This window comes from Rhinolophus sinicus, linkage group LG05, assembly GCF_036562045.2.
Source record: "Rhinolophus sinicus isolate RSC01 linkage group LG05, ASM3656204v1, whole genome shotgun sequence".
Lineage (NCBI taxonomy): Eukaryota > Metazoa > Chordata > Mammalia > Chiroptera > Rhinolophidae > Rhinolophus > Rhinolophus sinicus.
The window spans coordinates 89,423,076-89,440,001 of NC_133755.1; the positions used below are offsets into that span (position 1 = coordinate 89,423,076).

Consider the following 16,926-nt stretch of genomic DNA (forward strand, 5'->3'; position numbering starts at 1 on the left):
CCAAGACGTTCTGAGATCCAGCTTATGTGCATACACACATTCACACACACGTCACCGATTGTCTAATAACATCCACTGAGTATGCATACTCTGATTTTGATGAGATGGAAGCCAGACCTCCAAAAGCCAGGCTGAGATCTCTGATGACTCTTTTGAACATATTTATGAAGTAGAAAGACTTGGGCACCTCGCATCAAAATTCATGCTTTCAATTTGGCCAGTGGTGTGACTTTGGATGAGCAGTGGCGATGGGGGATGGGGACAGTGATGTAAAACTCATTTATGCACCTACTGTGTGCCAGCCCTATCCTGAGAGCTTCACCTGTATTATTTCAAATCCCTTAACAGAGCCAGGGTGCAAACTTAGGCCTCCCGAATTACCTTTTCTACAAATCACTGACAGCCATTGTCTTCACTTACAAAATGGAGATAATATTGCCTATTTTGCAGGACCATTATGAGACTCAAATGAGATAATATTCCTAACCCAGGAAATCAGTGCTAGTTGAAGGATTATGTCTTCCAATCCTCTCCCCTACAAAGGCGAAAACACTGAATAATTAAAGCTAAGCTGCCTGGAATTCTGGAAGCACCTTCCGGGTCACCCCGAGTGCTTAAGTATAATTATATTACGAGCAGGAAGACGGACGGACTTGATGGGCCGGAGGTACTACGGTCCAGCCACGCTTTCCTCCTAAAGAACCCTGGAAACGCATTAGACTGCCAAGACCACAGGGTAGAACTCTGTCTCCTAAGCGGCCTTGGAGAAGCTGCCCAGGCAGAGCATAGGCTTTTCAGGTCCCCACACATTAGGGGTCCCAGGACAGACCCTCCAGCTCACCACAGTGCTTGAGGTGTTGTAGCACTCCATCGTCCACCACCCTTGAGGCAGGTCCCCAAGTCCAGCCTCATCCCTGCAGGAGCTCCCAGCACTGAACACAGCCCCTCATCTCCAAGCTCCAGCTGGCCCTGCTCTGTCCCACTTATACCCACATGGGCTCTGGTGGCTCACTCAGCCGGCCCTTTCACTGTGTGTATTCAGAGAAGGAAAACACAAATTCACATTAACCTCAGTCCTAGAAAAACAGGCCCCGAAAGTGAGCTGCCCTCGTTCATCACAGGACCCAGGCAGCTGGCATCGAGGGCACTGCTTGGATGGTGACATATGTCAGTGAGCAAATGTACAGGTTTAGACATCATCCATCTCCATGGGTGCTGGATTTCCTGACCCGCCTCTCTTAGCCTCGGAGAACCAAGGAAAAACCTCATTAAGAAGAGGGCTTGGAGGTGACACCTAAATGTAATGCATAATCCTCGATTGAATCCTGGGATAGGGGCGGCGTGTGCCATGAAGGACAATAATGGGACAATTGGTAGTAATTGAATATACAGAGGGTGCCAAAAAAAATGTATACACATTTTAAGAAAAGAAAACTATTAAAATTGTAATACCCAATATATACCAATAACAAAAGATGAATACAAGTCACATCTGACGTCTGCAATGACAAGAGGTGCTCAAAGTGGTTACCATCAGCGTCCAGACACTTCTGATGATGGCGAACTACTGCTTGAGCAACGTTGACCAAAGTGTCCACTTGTACACATTTTTTTGGTGCCCCCGGTATATTAAGTATATTAGATAATAGCATCGTATCAGTGTTACATTCCTGAACTTGATTGCTGTGCAGAGAATGTCTGTCCTTGGGTAACACACACTGAACTATTTAGGAGGAAACGGGCATGATGTCTCAACTTTTCAGTGGGTCAGAAAAAAACACTATGTGTATACCAAGGGAGGGAACAAATAAAGCCAATGTGGCCAAATGTGATGTATCTGAGCAAAGGCTCCAGGGAATTCTTTGAGCTATTTCTGCAACTTTCCGCACATTAGGATGGGTTAAAAAGGAAAAGTTACTTAATGCCACTGAATGGTACATTTAAAAGTGGTGAAAATAGTAGGTTTTATGTTATGTGTATCTTACAATGTAAAAAAGTTAAAACAATGACAAGAATACAAAAGAGAAAGTGTTGGGGGAGACTTAGAGCATATCCATCCACTGGCCATCAGCACCTTACATGCCTTCTTTCTCTCACCCCCAATACTCCCAGTCTTAACCATAATAACAGCTGCTACTTCCCTAGCACTCACTATACTAGATACTCTTTCTGCATTTTCTATCTTTTGACTCATTTATGTACTTTTCACAATGACCCAATGACATAGGTGCTGTTATTGTCACCTCCATTTTACAGATGAGGAAATTGAGGCACAGAGAGGCTATGTGACTTGCCCAAGGACACACAGCCAGTTATACATCACTGTCTTTCCAGTCACCTGATCCTCACCTGCACACCCAGTGTGTCACCCAGTTCGGCCAGGTACTTCCTGAGTTCCTCCCTTCCTGCCACCTTCTAAGCTCTGCCCTACTTCAATCCTCACTGTTTCTTATCCAGATAGACAGACATACAGACCCTGCCATTATCACCAGATACTCCCCTGGCCTCTGCCTCATTTCATTCTCCAAACCTGACGTCAGGGTGTTCTTTTTAAAATGCATCTCAGAGCAGGTCACCGCCCTGCTCAGAATCCCTCCATTGGTCCAGAGGATAAAATCCAAACATCTTCATGTGGCATTCGAGACCTTTCATAAACTGTTCCCTCTGCAGCTCCTGCCATCCTATTCCCCACCCACTCCACAAACCCTGGGTTCCAACTAGTGGTTCTCATCTTTTCCCCACCCCAGTGTACCTGAGGACCTCACTCACTCATAAGTAAATGGGCTCCTTGCAGCGGGGATCCTCAGTGTGGCAGAGAAACCACCCCTTGGAAGGGTTATTTGGAGATTCCAGGGCTGAGTAAATAGTGTGAAAAAGCCCCCAGATGATTCGACTACACCTCTTTCCCCCACCCATCATGAACCACTGCAGCTGCTTGGGATTCATTCCCACATCCTCTAAGGCCTCCACAGCTATGCTCTTGGTCTTGCACTTACTCTGCCTAGGGTCCTCATCGTTGCCCGCAAACTCCTAGTTACCCTTTAAACCCCAGGTTAATTGCCCCTCATCCATGTAGCCCTCCTTGCCAACCCCAGCTTGACTTAATTTCTCTTCCTTGTGTGTGCCTCACCCTGTATGCATTATTATTACAGTTCACATTGATTAGGTGCCTACTGTATACTAGGTACCTTTCCGAGTACTTCACATGTAGCAACACAATTAGTCCTCACTGTAACCCTAAGAGGTGGGTTATTGTTTTTATTTTATAGATGAGGTTACTAAGGCATAGAGAAGCTAAGTATACAGCCCATGGTCACATGGCTAGTAAGTGGCAGCGCCAATATTGGAACCTCAAAGTCTGCCCTCTTTGCCACTATTGTATTTCCTCCAGCTCACATAAGAGCCTATAGTGGATGACTGTCCACTCTGCTGCCCCAGCCCAGCCTACCTGTGGGTTGGGTGACGGCTGTCTTTGTCATGCCTGGCACAGACTGGCCATTCAACCAATGTTTGTTGAGTGAATAAATTCCCGGATGAGTGAATGAGTTGTAGAAAGAATACAGCACAGAGAGGCGGACACCCTATGCTCTGGTGCCCGCCCCACCACCTATTAACTCGGAGCAAAGTCTCTTCTCTCTCTGGGCCTCCCTGCCTCTTCTGGAATGCTCTCTAAGGATCCCTTCACCCCTGGCGTTCTGTGAGTCCAGGCCCATAACATGTCCAGTCTGTGACTCAGCTCACATTTGCCATGTGGGTGGCAGCCTGGACTCTCTGGGGCCACCCCTCGGTGACAAGATGTTGGGATAGACATCTGCCATTGCCTCCAGATAGTTCTCTGCCTCCAGAGGGGGAAGGGGCAGGTGGGGAAAAGGAGGAGAAGAGCTGGAAGGAGGAGTTCATGAAGCTTCTTTTCCAGGAGACACAAGGTGAGGCCAAGTGGGCCAGGCTGGGCCTGAGGTCACTGCTGGCCTCAGACATGGGACTCCGATGCTGCAGTCAGTTGGGGTACAGGCTGTGCCCCACCCGCAGCACGCCTGCCCTGGGGAAATGACAGACCCGGTGCCCCGGGGTTGGTGTGTGCCTCAAACACATTCAGGAGACAGGAACGTGTGGCCCTTTGAAGGTGGCAGCCCCACATCAAGAGAGCGGTGCACCCACCTGTGGGCAAGGCAACAACCAAGAACATGCAAATGAGCATGAGTGCCTGTAGGAGACAGCTGGCTGGTGCTTCCTTCCTCGGGCCAGTGGGCAGCGGGCCCCGGCCATGGCCACTCCCTGCACTGCTGCTGCAAAGCAGCCCTTGCTCAATGCCTGGGGCAGAGTCCAGCCCCGGCCCTGCCTGGTGAGGCACTCCCCATGAAACTGGGCCTCATTTCTTCCTTGTCTACACACCCAGACAACACCCAGAAGCTAAGATCATTGGTCATTTCACTCACCTCACAGAGGGGCACAAGCCAACTCCCCAGCTCAGTCAAGCAGCCTTTAAACAGCCATCACAACCTAGTATATTGAAAGTTATCCAGCGATGATTAGCTGGGGGGAGGCTGACGGCACAGGCGCCTTCCAAGAATATTTATATTTATGTTCTTCTTTATACTTATCTCTATTTCTCGGTACTGAACAGTGAACTTCTGTTTCCTTCTTGATTAAAAAAACACCCAATACAATAGTAATTTAAAAGAAAAAAATTCTTGTGATCAGGTGGAAAGAACATAAATTTTGGAGTCAGGCAGCCTAGATTGGCAATCTTAATTTTACTCCCTTGTCCCAAAGCAATTGTAGGCAGAATCTGTCACACAGTCAGTGATCAGTAAGCGTGCCCCTCCCTTGCCTTCTGAGGCTCAGTTTTCTCATCTCTAAAATGGGGATGATCCAACCTCCCTGTGTGCCTCCATATACCTAAAGAGATCCTGCAGAGTAAGCTCTTGAGAAAGAGCATTTCCCCTGGGCTCTCCTCCCCTAGGTCCTAACCAACCTTAGTGGGTCAGCAGTGACATGAGTTCTTGGCCTGCTGCTCTGGGCACAGTCCTGGGTGTGTGTCTGTGTCTGTTTGGTGGATCTGAAGAGATGGGTGCTTCCTCTGGTCAGGGTCGGATCACCGGAAATCCCCTATGCTCCTTTTGACTACAAACATCTCCGAGTTGAAGAGAAGGAAGGAAAGGGAGAACAGGAGGAGGAAGGGAGGAAAAGGGGCTTCATGAACTCCTCCTTCCAGCTCTCCTGCTCCTTTTTCCCACCTGCCACTCACTGTTTGAGGTTGAGGTTAGTCTCCCCTTAAAGCTTTAGGGGGTCAGAGCTGGCTGCTAACCTCCTGCTGTACCACCAAGGCTTAGGGCGACCGAGCTCACACCACTGATGGCTCCAGCCCTGCCCCCGTGGCCTCCTCTTGCCCGGGACACATATCCTCATGCCTGGAATTCCTCAAAACCCAGCCAAACCCCAAGGTGGGTCACCAGGGCTGGGCTAATGGGCAATACATGGTTGACCTTGGGCACAGGCCAGCTCTGAGTCTTAGCTACACATTGTGGAATGCAAACTTCCTCACTAGATTTCTCCTGGAGCCCGGTTGGGGCACTTTAGGGTTAGGTGTGGAGCTGCAGGGGTGAGGGAGATGACCCCGAGCCACAGCTAGAGCCGGGCATGGTTGGGGGCACCCCTGTAGGCTCGGGGAGCAGGGTGATGGGAGCCCAGCTTGAGAGACACAAGGAAACCCTCCAGGCACCAATGGCCTCAGCTGGGTGAAACCCACCCAGGTGTTTTCCTAGCTTTGAGGGGCAGTGGGAGGGGAGAGGTCTGTGTTCTTTGTAGAGCAGCTTCTCTGAAACTGGGAGCCAGTGAACATTTTATAAAAGAGCTCAACTGACTCCTCCCTGGCCTCTACCTTCTGCCACAGCAAATACCCTCTCCTGGGGGTCAGAGGAGAATTATACCAATGAGACCATCTTCCTCGGGATTGGCCTGCCATCCCAGAGCTGCTCTTAGACCAGGGCTACGAGGGCCCTGCCCTGGACTCGGTGCCACAAAGGGCTCTGCTGTGGTTCCCTACAGGGCAAGGAGTCCATAGGGTCAGGGGACATGCCCTCAGAGTCCACATCACCCCCTTCTTGACCCTGCTTCCGGCACCAAAGTCCCCAGAATTCTAAGCAGATGGCCCTGAGCCCACTTCTAGAGATTCTCCCCATCAGTCCTCCTGAGGGCAGTCCAAGCTGGGGGTGGGTGGGGGGAGAGGAGTGCACATCCCTGAGCCCATGGGGTGACCAAGAGGTGTCTGTTTATGGGTGAGAATGAGGATATGGATGGGGTTTGGGAGGTTCAGGTGGGAGCCCTCAGTGTGAGGAAAGGGGCCAGGTGGGGAGGGGTGGGCTGGGCTATGGTGGGGTGGGAGCTCCCTCTGTACACTCACTACAGGCCTCTGACACCCACCCCACGTGAATACATGGAGCTCCCTTACCCACAACCCTTCCAATCAACACTGGCCGCATGAACCTGTCAAAATCTAACAACAACTGCCCTGCCCAGTTCACCCTAGGGAGCTCCAATGCCACCCCTAAAGGGAGCCTGGACCTCAAGTTCAGAGAGGAGCTCCTGCAGCTGGCGGTGGAACGGAAGAGGAAATCCAGCTGACTTCTGCTGGTTCTTTAAGCTTCCAGGCAGGAGTCCAGAATAGGTGGGGCCTGACACCTCCCCAGAAACAGCCAGGCCTGCCTGACTCAGAGGGTGGGGTAACCCAGGAAGATCTCACCACCTGGGGCACCCCTGAGGACCTGTCCAGCCAGTTTCCCCATACTTGCCACATTGGCATTTAATTTCCAATTCCTCATATGCATCACCCTGGGGATGGTTTCATTCAGACCACGGGAGGGTAAGAGGGAGCCCCAGAGAGAAGTACAACCCTCCCTCCCACCACCAGCTGTTCTACTCACTTGGCTCTGGAAAGCTAGAGACAGGCTCTGGCTTGAGCCTTGGGCCCAGCTTCCCCTTGGAGTTCTACCTCCACATAGATGGGGAGAAAGGATCCTGCCCCCATCCGGTCAAGGCCCATGTGGACAGGACTGGATTGGGACAAGAGCTGGGCTCAGGTCTGGTCTCTGCCTCTGTCGAGCTGTGTGACCCGGGCAGGACCCTTCTCTTCCCGGGCCTCGGTTTTCTCATCCCAATGAGCACTGAGTTCCTACCGAGCTCTGAAGCTGGGTTATTGTGATCCAGTCCCTTACAGCTCTCGGAGCAGGAAGTGAATGGCCCCGGCGGCTGGAACACTGCCCTTTCCAGAGGTGGAAGCAGAGCTCAAGGAGTGATCTATATGTCATGAGGGGCCTGGCTTCTTTGGGGGCCTCCAGAGAGTTGACTGTACCTCCTGTCCCTCCCTTAAGGAGTTACTTTAACACAGAACATGGCTGAGGAACCCGAGGCCTGGGGAAAGGAAGGGCCTGGCCCTCATCCACCCCACAGCCCAGTGACAGAGCCAGGACTGGTGCCAGTTACCCGAGAATCAACCCAGGTCCTGTTCCAGTCACTAAGGGGTCCTGAGGTCCTTTTAATAATTGGCCTTTGATGCCTGAGAAAGTATTTCTCAGTCCTCTGCACTCTCACCTCAGAGTGAGGAAGCTCCAGGGAACGGGCAGAAGCACCAGCCATTGTCCCTCCCGCCCCCCACTTTTGCCCTCTCCTCTCACACTGTCCCTTTGCAGGCTCATGTCGGGGTACTGACAGCATTCGGAAGAAGACCGGGCCCAGACGGAGCTCAGGAAAAGCATGGGCCTTGCCAGGCCTTTGCCTGGCTTCTCAGCATCTCTGCCTTGTGCCTCCCCTGCCCCAGTGTGGCCTGGCCCAGGAGGTGCCCCCTGAGTATTGGAGAACAGGGAGGGGCAAGGCCCAGCTGGTTAGGACAGTGTCACTCCCCACCCGCCCTGATGGAGGGCGCTTGGGGATGGGGTGTGCCAGTGTGTGTATGTGTGAGCCACACCCACAGGAGTGCTGTCCTCCAGCTCCTCTTCATTCTCCCAGTCTCCTGCCCCGGCTGGAAGAAAGCAAAGGACCCAGCCCAGAGCCAAGGGAGAAGAGTCAGGTTATTCCCTTCAGCTCAGGAGCAGGTGATGAAAGATTTTAAGGCTGCTCTATATCTTGCGACCTGAGTCAGAAGCACAGAAATGTCGCCAGGATATGGGCCATCAGGTCAAGGGTTTCTAACCTAAAGGTGCACCACAGGTAGGCTTCCGGGCACCTGAGAGCTCTCTGCTGAAATTGTAAGCAAAATCGCATATATGTATGTGGACCATAGCCTCATCACGGTCTCAAAGGCGCCTATGACCCAAAAGAGGCGAGACCCTGTTGCCTAGCAGGCCCTGGCTGCCGGACAGGGGTTCAGAGAGGCAGATAAGGAAGTGCCAGTGGTTCTGCAGGCCAGGGCTGGAAGGAAAGAAAAAATCTTCCGCGTAGCTGGGGAGGGGGCGGGGAGAGGGGAGAGTAGGAAGGAGGAAATAGAACTTGGATCCTGGAGCCTGGCTGCAGGGGTTCAAATCCCAACTCTGCCACCTATGTGCTGTGTGACCTTAAGCAAGTTACTGTCCCATTCTGTCCTTCACTTTCTCCATCTGTAAAATGGGGATTCATGACAGCACCATCCCAATAGGGTGGCTCTGTTGGCTCTGTTAACATATACTAGGCATTTGGAATGGCCTGACACACGGCCTGAATTGCACATAGCACAAGCTGTTCTGCCACTCCACCTGCCTTTCCCCATGGAGTGAAATTCCCCTTTCGGGGTTCAGTTCCTGCCTCGTTTTCCTCTGCAAAACCAGGCTGGTGGGGACCTGATGAGCCCTTTTCAATTGTCAGTTCTCGTGCATTTATTCTCTTGCCCACACCAATGAGAAGGTGTGAGTGTGTTGGGGGGGGGAAGCCCCCATCTCTTGGGATTGGCTCTGAGGTTTGCCTGGAAGGATGGCTCCCAGAAAACAGCCTCAGAACTCTGGATCTGACCAGCCAGCCAAGCCCCCTCCAGTGCCTCCCCACCCCCAGTCTTCTGCAGTCGGCCTGGAATCTGCATAGCCCTGGTTGGCCCAGACCAGATCCTAACCAGAGGATCCACACCAGAAGAGAAGAGAACAGAAAGGCTGAGATTTACCCTAGTCACAGCAGGGGCCCAAAGTGGGTGGGTGGGGCATGCAGGATTCTGGCCAATCAGAATAAGCTCAGCTGTGCAGCATTAACCCTTTAGTTTCTGGTTCAGATCTGGGGGAGGAGCCGGGACAGCAGGAGCCAGTGAAGGGGCAACAGCCATTTATTTCAATATTTTAACAACCTGGGTGTGTCAGCCCAGGGCCCATACCACTGTCCTTGTAAGTTTGTGTGCCCTGGGGGACAGAATCTAATTCACCTCCAGTAATAGAAAATCTCAAAATTATTTCACCTGCATTTGTACGTGCAATGACCCCTGTAACAGTTTTACAAACCTCTGGCAACAAAGGTAGGGGCTGACTCATTTGCTTTATACTATTTTGTTGTTGGTGTTGTACTTTCTGTGTTTGTCTATGAATTGTTTTTATAAGCATTAGTTGAAGTTATATTTCCAGAAGTCTGTGTGCTCAACCCTGCTCCATGTAGAGGCCTTGGGGATGCAGCAAGGAGAATGTAAGTCTCGGTCTCTCCCATCTAGAATCTCAGGGTCTGGTTAGTGAGATTGGACAAACCAGAAAAAAAAAATGGCGATGGCGAGAGGAAAGTGGTTGTGCCAGGCAGTGCTGGGCAGAACTTACAGGTGACCAAACCCAAGGTGTGCCCGAGGTCCAACAGGCCCCTGAGAACTCAGACCAAGATTAGGTGTCTTGTCAGTCCCGGCGGTACAAATCCTCATGGACCCCAGTGACAGTATTGTCTCAACCAGGACCCGTCTGATAGACAAGAGTGAACCTACAATTCAGGAGGCTGACTGTTTAGGCTCTAGATCTGGGTTGTCCAATACTGGCCACAGGTGGCCACTGAACACTTGAAATGCCACTAGTCAGAAGTGGGAAGTGTAGTACACCAGATTTTGGACTTAGTATGAAAAGAATATAAAACAGCTCATTAGTATTTTTTCTATTGATTAAATGTTAAAATAATAATCTTTTGAGTATATTGGGTTAAGTAAAATATAGTATTAAAATTAATTTTACCTACTTCTTTTTACTGTTAAAGCAGCTACTAGAAAACTTAAAATTACATAAGACACATTATATTTCTTTTGGACAGCACTGGTCAATGTTGTCCCAGAAAACCTGGGAACTCTCATCACAGTAAACAGAACCAGTCACAGCGCAGTTGTTTTGAGTCTCCCTTGTCAAAGAACAAAAGTCCAACCACAGGCCCTAGAAGGGAATTTTTGGTTTCCTGTCATTTCAGACTCACAAACAAATAATCTGTCTGTCTCAAATGCCCTCCTCCCAAGGGTCACTACTCTTTGTCCTTCGAGACAGCGCACATGTCACCTCTTCCAGGAAGCCCTCCTTGACCACCCCCTGTGGCTGGATCGACTGCCCCTGCTCTGGCCTGTATTCTATCAGTCTGTTTACTCACTCGTGTCCTGCCTTGAGAGCAGCAGTGCTGGCTCAGTCATCTCCACATCCCAGCATCTAATGCAGGGCCTAGCATGGAGAAGGCAGCCATCAGTGATTGTGGAATATGAATCCTGCTTAACTGGAGGTACCCACTGTTGCAATGCCTCTGCACACAAGTTTCCTATAACCTCTCCTTGGGTTCTGACCCAGAGTTGACACCCCTAATTCTAGCCTTCCTGCCATGAGCCTCAGCCATGCCTCCTTCCAGTAGCTGTCCTGGGTTGGCGTCAGGAAGGAAGGGAATGGACACAGGGGGAGGCTGATGTCCACTAGGCCTGGGCAGGTGGGACTACCTCCTCCATGGCAGCCCAGGTGGCCCGTCCAGAGCAGACCCTGAGACACCAGAGCAGAACCATACTCACCAGAGGAAGGAAGGTCAGTAGAGGCCGGACTCGTGGCCGAGCTTTCAGCGTGGCTGTTCCTGACTCGGTCACCGTGTCAAACCGATTGTCTCCATAATAGATCCCATCTAGAGGAGACAAGGGGAGACCATGAGCTGCAGATCAAAGGCATGTTGACCGCTGAGTATAATCTGCCCTGCAGTTCCTATGAGGAAATTCAGGCCCTGTGGTTGGCCCTTTTTGACTCAGATCCTACAGACAGGGTGTGTGCTAATGGGGCCTACTAAAGAAGAATTGGGAGGAGCTCCAGGGGGGGTTTCTTGGGGTCTCCTGCAGTATTCCTGGGGCTTTCAGCTCCCAGCAGCCATCTGTCTCTTGATTAATCCTCTACAGGTCCTGAACCCTCACTCCCACAATCAGCCTTCCTTTGGGGGCCCTGAAGCTTGGCCACGGTCCCAGCTAAAGCTTATCTTGGAAAGAGGGAAGAAAACAACCTGGCTTTTCTCTCAAGTGTTTGAATTTCTAATCTGGAACAAGTAGAGTAGATGAGCCTACCTGCTGCCCCCAACAACCCAGCACCTACCTTTTGGACTCCTCTAACTGGAGATTTTCTTGCCCCCCCAATCCACCAATGGTTGTGTGCACGGCTCTGTTTCATGCACCCGTGAGGGCAGAGCAGAAAGAGTGGGACAGTAGGGTACATGTGACCCAATACAAATCCCAGCTCTGCCACTGACTGGCTGTGTTGTTTAACTTCTCTGGACCTCAGTTTTGCCATCTATACAATGGGAATGATGATAGTGCCAACTTTATAGGACTGTTGTGAGGAGTGTGGTCAGCATATACATAGTAAGTGCTCAACAAAACATGGTCTCTTTCCCTGTTGGCAGATGATATGAAGGACTTTCCTCTTCCTCCAGTTACTGGGCCTGTGCTCCAAGCTGTTTCTATAGTAGTGGGAAGGGTGTGAGGAGCCATTCACACTTCAACCAATCTTCCTCATGAGCCCTAACACACATTGATAAGAATCTTACATCCCACCCCAGGTTCACACACAGTCCCCTCCTAGAGGCAGGGATCACTGTGGGCCTCCTACTATGTCACTCACATGGTAAGTGGCTTACATCCACTTAACAGGCCCTGAGGGACTTTCTCCTTTATAGTTGGAGGGGAAAGAGAAGAAAGGTCCAAATCCCAATTCACCAGAATCTAACTAACTGGAACATTAAAGGAACATGAAAGGGGATTACTTTTCCCCTTGCACATGACTTTAGGAAAAAAAATGCAAGAAAGCCAAAAAATGTATTCAAAAGAAATTGGGCTTGTCAGGGAGGTCCTGGGATCAGAATACATCCCTCCCCTTTCCTACACTTACAGCCATGGCCCTCTACGTGAGAATCTGGACTTCGAATGTGACATGGAAACTCCTGGGAACAGTGCAGGAAATGGACGGAGAGCCCTTTGTCTGCTGCCCTACCAGGCAGAGAGTTGGCTGGTACATTTAAGGTTCTCATCTCTCAAAAAGAGCCAAGATGGAGAGTTCTCCGTGTGCTCCACACATCCCAGGACACGGCAGTTCCCAGCACTGCCCAGCTCCGGCGGGCAGACAGACGGGATTCCCAGTCCTGGCTGCCAGGCTCCTCGCCTGAGGCTGGAGGCCAAGAGCTAAGGGGCGGGGCTGGGGGTAGGGAAGGAAGGGGGAGCTCTGAGAATGTAGGTTTGGCCCAACCAGAAACAGCAAAAGTAGAGATAACTGGATATACCCGGCAGCTATCCTTAAAACCCACCAGATTCTCCCTGGCTTCCAAGAGCCTACGTGTTGGCCAGGGTCTCCTGGGACATTCTCTATAGTGCTGTGTGTGGGATAAGGTCTTAGATCTGATAGGCTGTTGGGTCCTTAATAGGACTGGGGGTGGGGTGTGGATTAACACAGGGCCTGAGTGAGAGGCACGCTCCTAGGCAGGCTCTCTCTCTAATTACTTCATGTAATCTCTGCACTGCGTTCCTTTCTATAGCTGAGTTAGCATATTAATGGCTACTGTTATTGTGTGCCTAGGAGCTTTTAGAAGCGAGCAACCTGGCAAGGTGATCATTATAATAACAGTCATAATATAATAATATGTAAAACTTATTGAACAATTTTAATGGACCAGGCACTGTTCTAAGCATCATTTACATTATTAATTCATTTAATTCTCAAAACAGCCCCATGCAATTGGCATGATGATTACCCACATTTTACAGATGAGGAAACCGAGGCACGGCGAGGTCAAATAACTTGCCCAAAGCCTCAAAGTAAGTGGCGAAGCTGGGGTCTCTGCTCTGGGGCTGATCTCGGAACCACTACACACACAGCTCCCAAAGCAGGGGACCCTAATCTTGCCCTTTACAGGACGTGGATGGGAGGATGAGGGTAAGAGGGAGCATGGCTGCTATTTGAGGGTAAGGGAGGCTTGGTGGCCATGCAGTGGGGCTGGGGAGGCATGGGAGGTGAAGCAGCTTGCCCAAAGCCATGCCTGGGTCAGGGCACCGTGGCTCTAACCCCCACATGGGCGAGCGCTCTACACACCTCAGATTCCGTGACTCAGCCCTGACTAAGAGGCACTGTTGTCTCGGTTGGTTTGTGGTTGTTTTTAGTAGGGGAATCCTTTCTAAGAATACGATTGTTCTCTGGGAAACCTCCTGAAAGGGAGGGCCTGGGGTTGAGGCAGGGGTGAAAGGCCCAGGTGGCTCCCTCTCCACTGGGGCACATCTTGGAAGTCCAGTTTGATTTCCCGGTTCTAAGAGGTGTGGCTGGGAGTCAGGAAAGGAAAGGGGATGATGGCAGCAGATTCACAGTGGTGTGATATGACAAAGACTTGACTGGACATTGCTACCTTTGAAGATGGCAAGAGGCCACAGCCAAGGACTGCAGGGGGCTTCTAGACACCGGAAAAGGTGAGAAAAACAGATTCTCCCCTATAATCTCTAGGAAGGAGCAAAATCTTGCCAACACTTTAATTTTAGCCCAGTGAGACCGGTGTCAGACTTCTGACCTATGGAACTGTAAGCTAATACATGTATGTTGTTCTAAGCCAAAAGAAAAGAAGAGCTATGGCTAGAACCCGACAGGCTTTCCCTGGGCCCCTCATACTTGGGCTCAGCTCACAATGAGTCAAGCCATGCCACCAACAGGTGAGGCAGGTGTGGCCACCACCATAAGCTAGGTTCTCCAGGGTTCAAGTTCAGGGTTGGGGTTTTCTGAACCTCAGAGTAAAGGCCCAGTACTAAACAGAAGACCACAGAGTCCAGCCTTGGGAATTTTCCTATGGAAGTAAATGAACTCCACTGGGATCACTGAGTCAGGGACACTAGAATGGATCTTCCTGAAAAGCAGCCCCTTCCTCAATTAAGGAGAGAAAGGAGGGCCAGGCTACCTCTTGAGGAAGGAAGGGACAGTGAGGAGGGAACGGAGCTGATGGAGAAGGGGCTGGACAACTTGCCGTCTGAGGACAACGAGACGTCTCGGTCAGAAAAGAGGGGCTCTATCCTAGGATCGTGCCCACCCTGAAACCTGGAAACTCCCTCTGTGTCTGCCTTTTTACTTGACCCCCTTTCCCAACTGGAAGAATTTTCGGGGATCTCAGAAGTTTTGAGCTTGCCACGAGGACCAGAGAGGCAGCTGAGAAACATCCTGAAGGGATTCACAAGGCAGGAAAATGAAGACAGCCACCTGACCAGAGCTTCCGGGGAAAGGGGGCAGGCATCTTCAGGAGGCCCCTGGGGCAATTCCGGCAGCCAAGAAGGCTTGGGAGACCACGGAAGCAGGATCTGAGCCAAGTCTGAGCCCCAGGCGGACCACAGACCTGTCAAGATAAGAACTCTAGCCTCTATCTGGCAAATTCAACTAAAAAGAACACTGATACAATAGGATGAAATCCAGGTCTGCCCCCATTTACCCAAACCTGATCATCAAAACTATCCCAATTCCCCCCCAAATGAAATCCTCTTTCTGACAGAATCGCGCACAAGATTGCTTTCCATTGGTTACATTTCTCTCTCATATCTTGACAGGAAATGAAGTCAGCTTTGCTTTCTTTTACTCTCCCTCAAGGACGTGAGTTCACATAAATCCCACCTTATGTCCAAAAACGGAGTTTGAAATTAATTCGGAGTGCCACACCTGTTTTAGCAGGAAGGCTTCACCTCAGATTTAACCTGGGGGTGGCAGCTACCCTCCTTCAATCAGGACGTCAGGAATCCCTGACCCTACTATTGGCTTCAGCGGTATTTATGTTGTGGCTGAGACGGCCTGGGCTCAGCCTGGGCTCTGTGGAGGCCACAGCTGAGCCTCAGCCCCAGGCCAGACACCCCAGGCAGCTCACAGCTCCTCCCTGGGAGGGGTGACAGGACAGTGTGGGGTCAAGACCACAGGTAGAGAGCCCGACCGAATTTGAGTTCATCCTTGCTCCATCACTTATCAACTGTGGAGTCTTGGAAATGTTACTAGATCTCTTTGAGGCTGTGTCCTCATCTTTGTAAATGTGAGTACATGGTCCCTACTGGGTAGGTTGGTGTGAGGCGGAATGAGATAAAGTGTGCAACAGGTTAGCACAACGCCTGGCAGATAATCTGGGCTCGATAACTGGGAGAGCAGTTTATCATCACCATTACCATCATCATCATCATCGCACACTCTCTGCTCCACCTTCCCTTGCTCTGCCAAGGGTTTGGACTGAGCTTGAATCAGGTTGGATCACTGGCAAATTATGAGTGAACACTGGTACCCATGGGTGAGAACCACCGGGATGCAGGTGGCCTTTGCTCTCTTGTCAGGGACAACTTTGAGTCTGGACCCTTGAGGCTACCCTCTTTGCAGATGCGGACACTGAGGCCCAGAGTGGGCAGGGCTGGCCCAAGGTCGTAGAGCTGCGGTGTTGCCACGGCCCGAGCAGGACCCCGACTTGTAGCGCTGGGCTCCAAGCACAAGTAATGCAGTGCCTTACCCATGGCACATGGCTCGCTGCCTCTCCCCAAACAGGCCGACCTGGTTCTCTAGGTCTGGGACCGTGTGTGTGTGTGTGTGTGTGTGTGTGTGTGTGTGTGTACATGAGTTAAGAGGAGGGGGTATGGCCAGCTTTGGGGAAGTCGAGAGCTGGGCACAAGCTGCAGTCTCACTCCCAGCCCTTTTTTCTCCCTTTCTCCCCCAGAGGAGGAGCCTCCCTCCAGGTCTTGGGCATTTCTTTTCTCACAGAGTTCAGGGCTGAAAGCCTGGTAAAATGCTCCTGCTCCCCCGTTCCCAAAGCTGCCCCAGGATTTCCATGGATGTTGAGTTATTTAGCTCTTTCCCCAAATCCTAAACAGGTCCAAACTTGCAAGAAAATTAATAATAAAATGGAAATGTCTAACATCTATTAAGCTTATATCATTAACGTCTATTAAGCTAGGTATCATTCTAAGTGCCCTTCACAAACCTATGGGGGAGGTACTCTTATTATTCTTATTTTGCAGACGAGGAAACTGAGGCTCAGAGAGGTGAAGTTCCCTGCCCAAGATCCCACAGCTGGTGATTCAAGCCCAGGCACCTAACTCTAAATCCAGTTCTCTCTGGTCATAGCCAGCACAGCAGGGAAATAACGCAGGGACCCAGCCCCTCTTCCCTTGGACTCCTGTTTTTCCAGAGTGAGACTCAAAAGTTGGTGAGACCTAGAGAAAACAAATGAACCTGGGAATCAGAATCCCAGTTCCTCCATATAATACCTGAGGGCTTTGAGCACTTTCTCAGGCTGTTTCCCTACCTGTCAAACGGAGATAATTACTTGTATTCTGTAGGAAGCCTCCCCAAATGAGGGGAGGGAAAGAAGCTATCAGGGACAGGAGAAGAGCTGGGGTGATGGTGTGGGACTCCAAATTGCCAGGGGCCCCCAAATGACCCCAGGAGCACTGGCCACCGCCTGAAGGAGGGTTAGGTGTGGGAGTTTGTTGCCTTGACCCAGAGTAACCCAGAACCC

General features: G+C 50.9%; 1 protein-coding gene across 2 annotated transcripts in view; it reads right to left on the reverse strand.

The window, feature by feature from the left end:
• LG05H6orf132 (linkage group 05 C6orf132 homolog) overlaps positions 1-16,926 on the reverse strand; it is a 32,325-nt gene that overhangs the window by 10,660 nt on the left and 4,739 nt on the right. For both annotated transcript variants that reach the window (XM_074332922.1, XM_074332923.1), the window contains one exon: positions 10,958-11,064. In XM_074332922.1, coding sequence (XP_074189023.1) covers positions 10,958-11,064 — 107 coding nt within the window. Of the gene's footprint in view, positions 1-10,957; positions 11,065-16,926 lie in introns of those variants that run through there.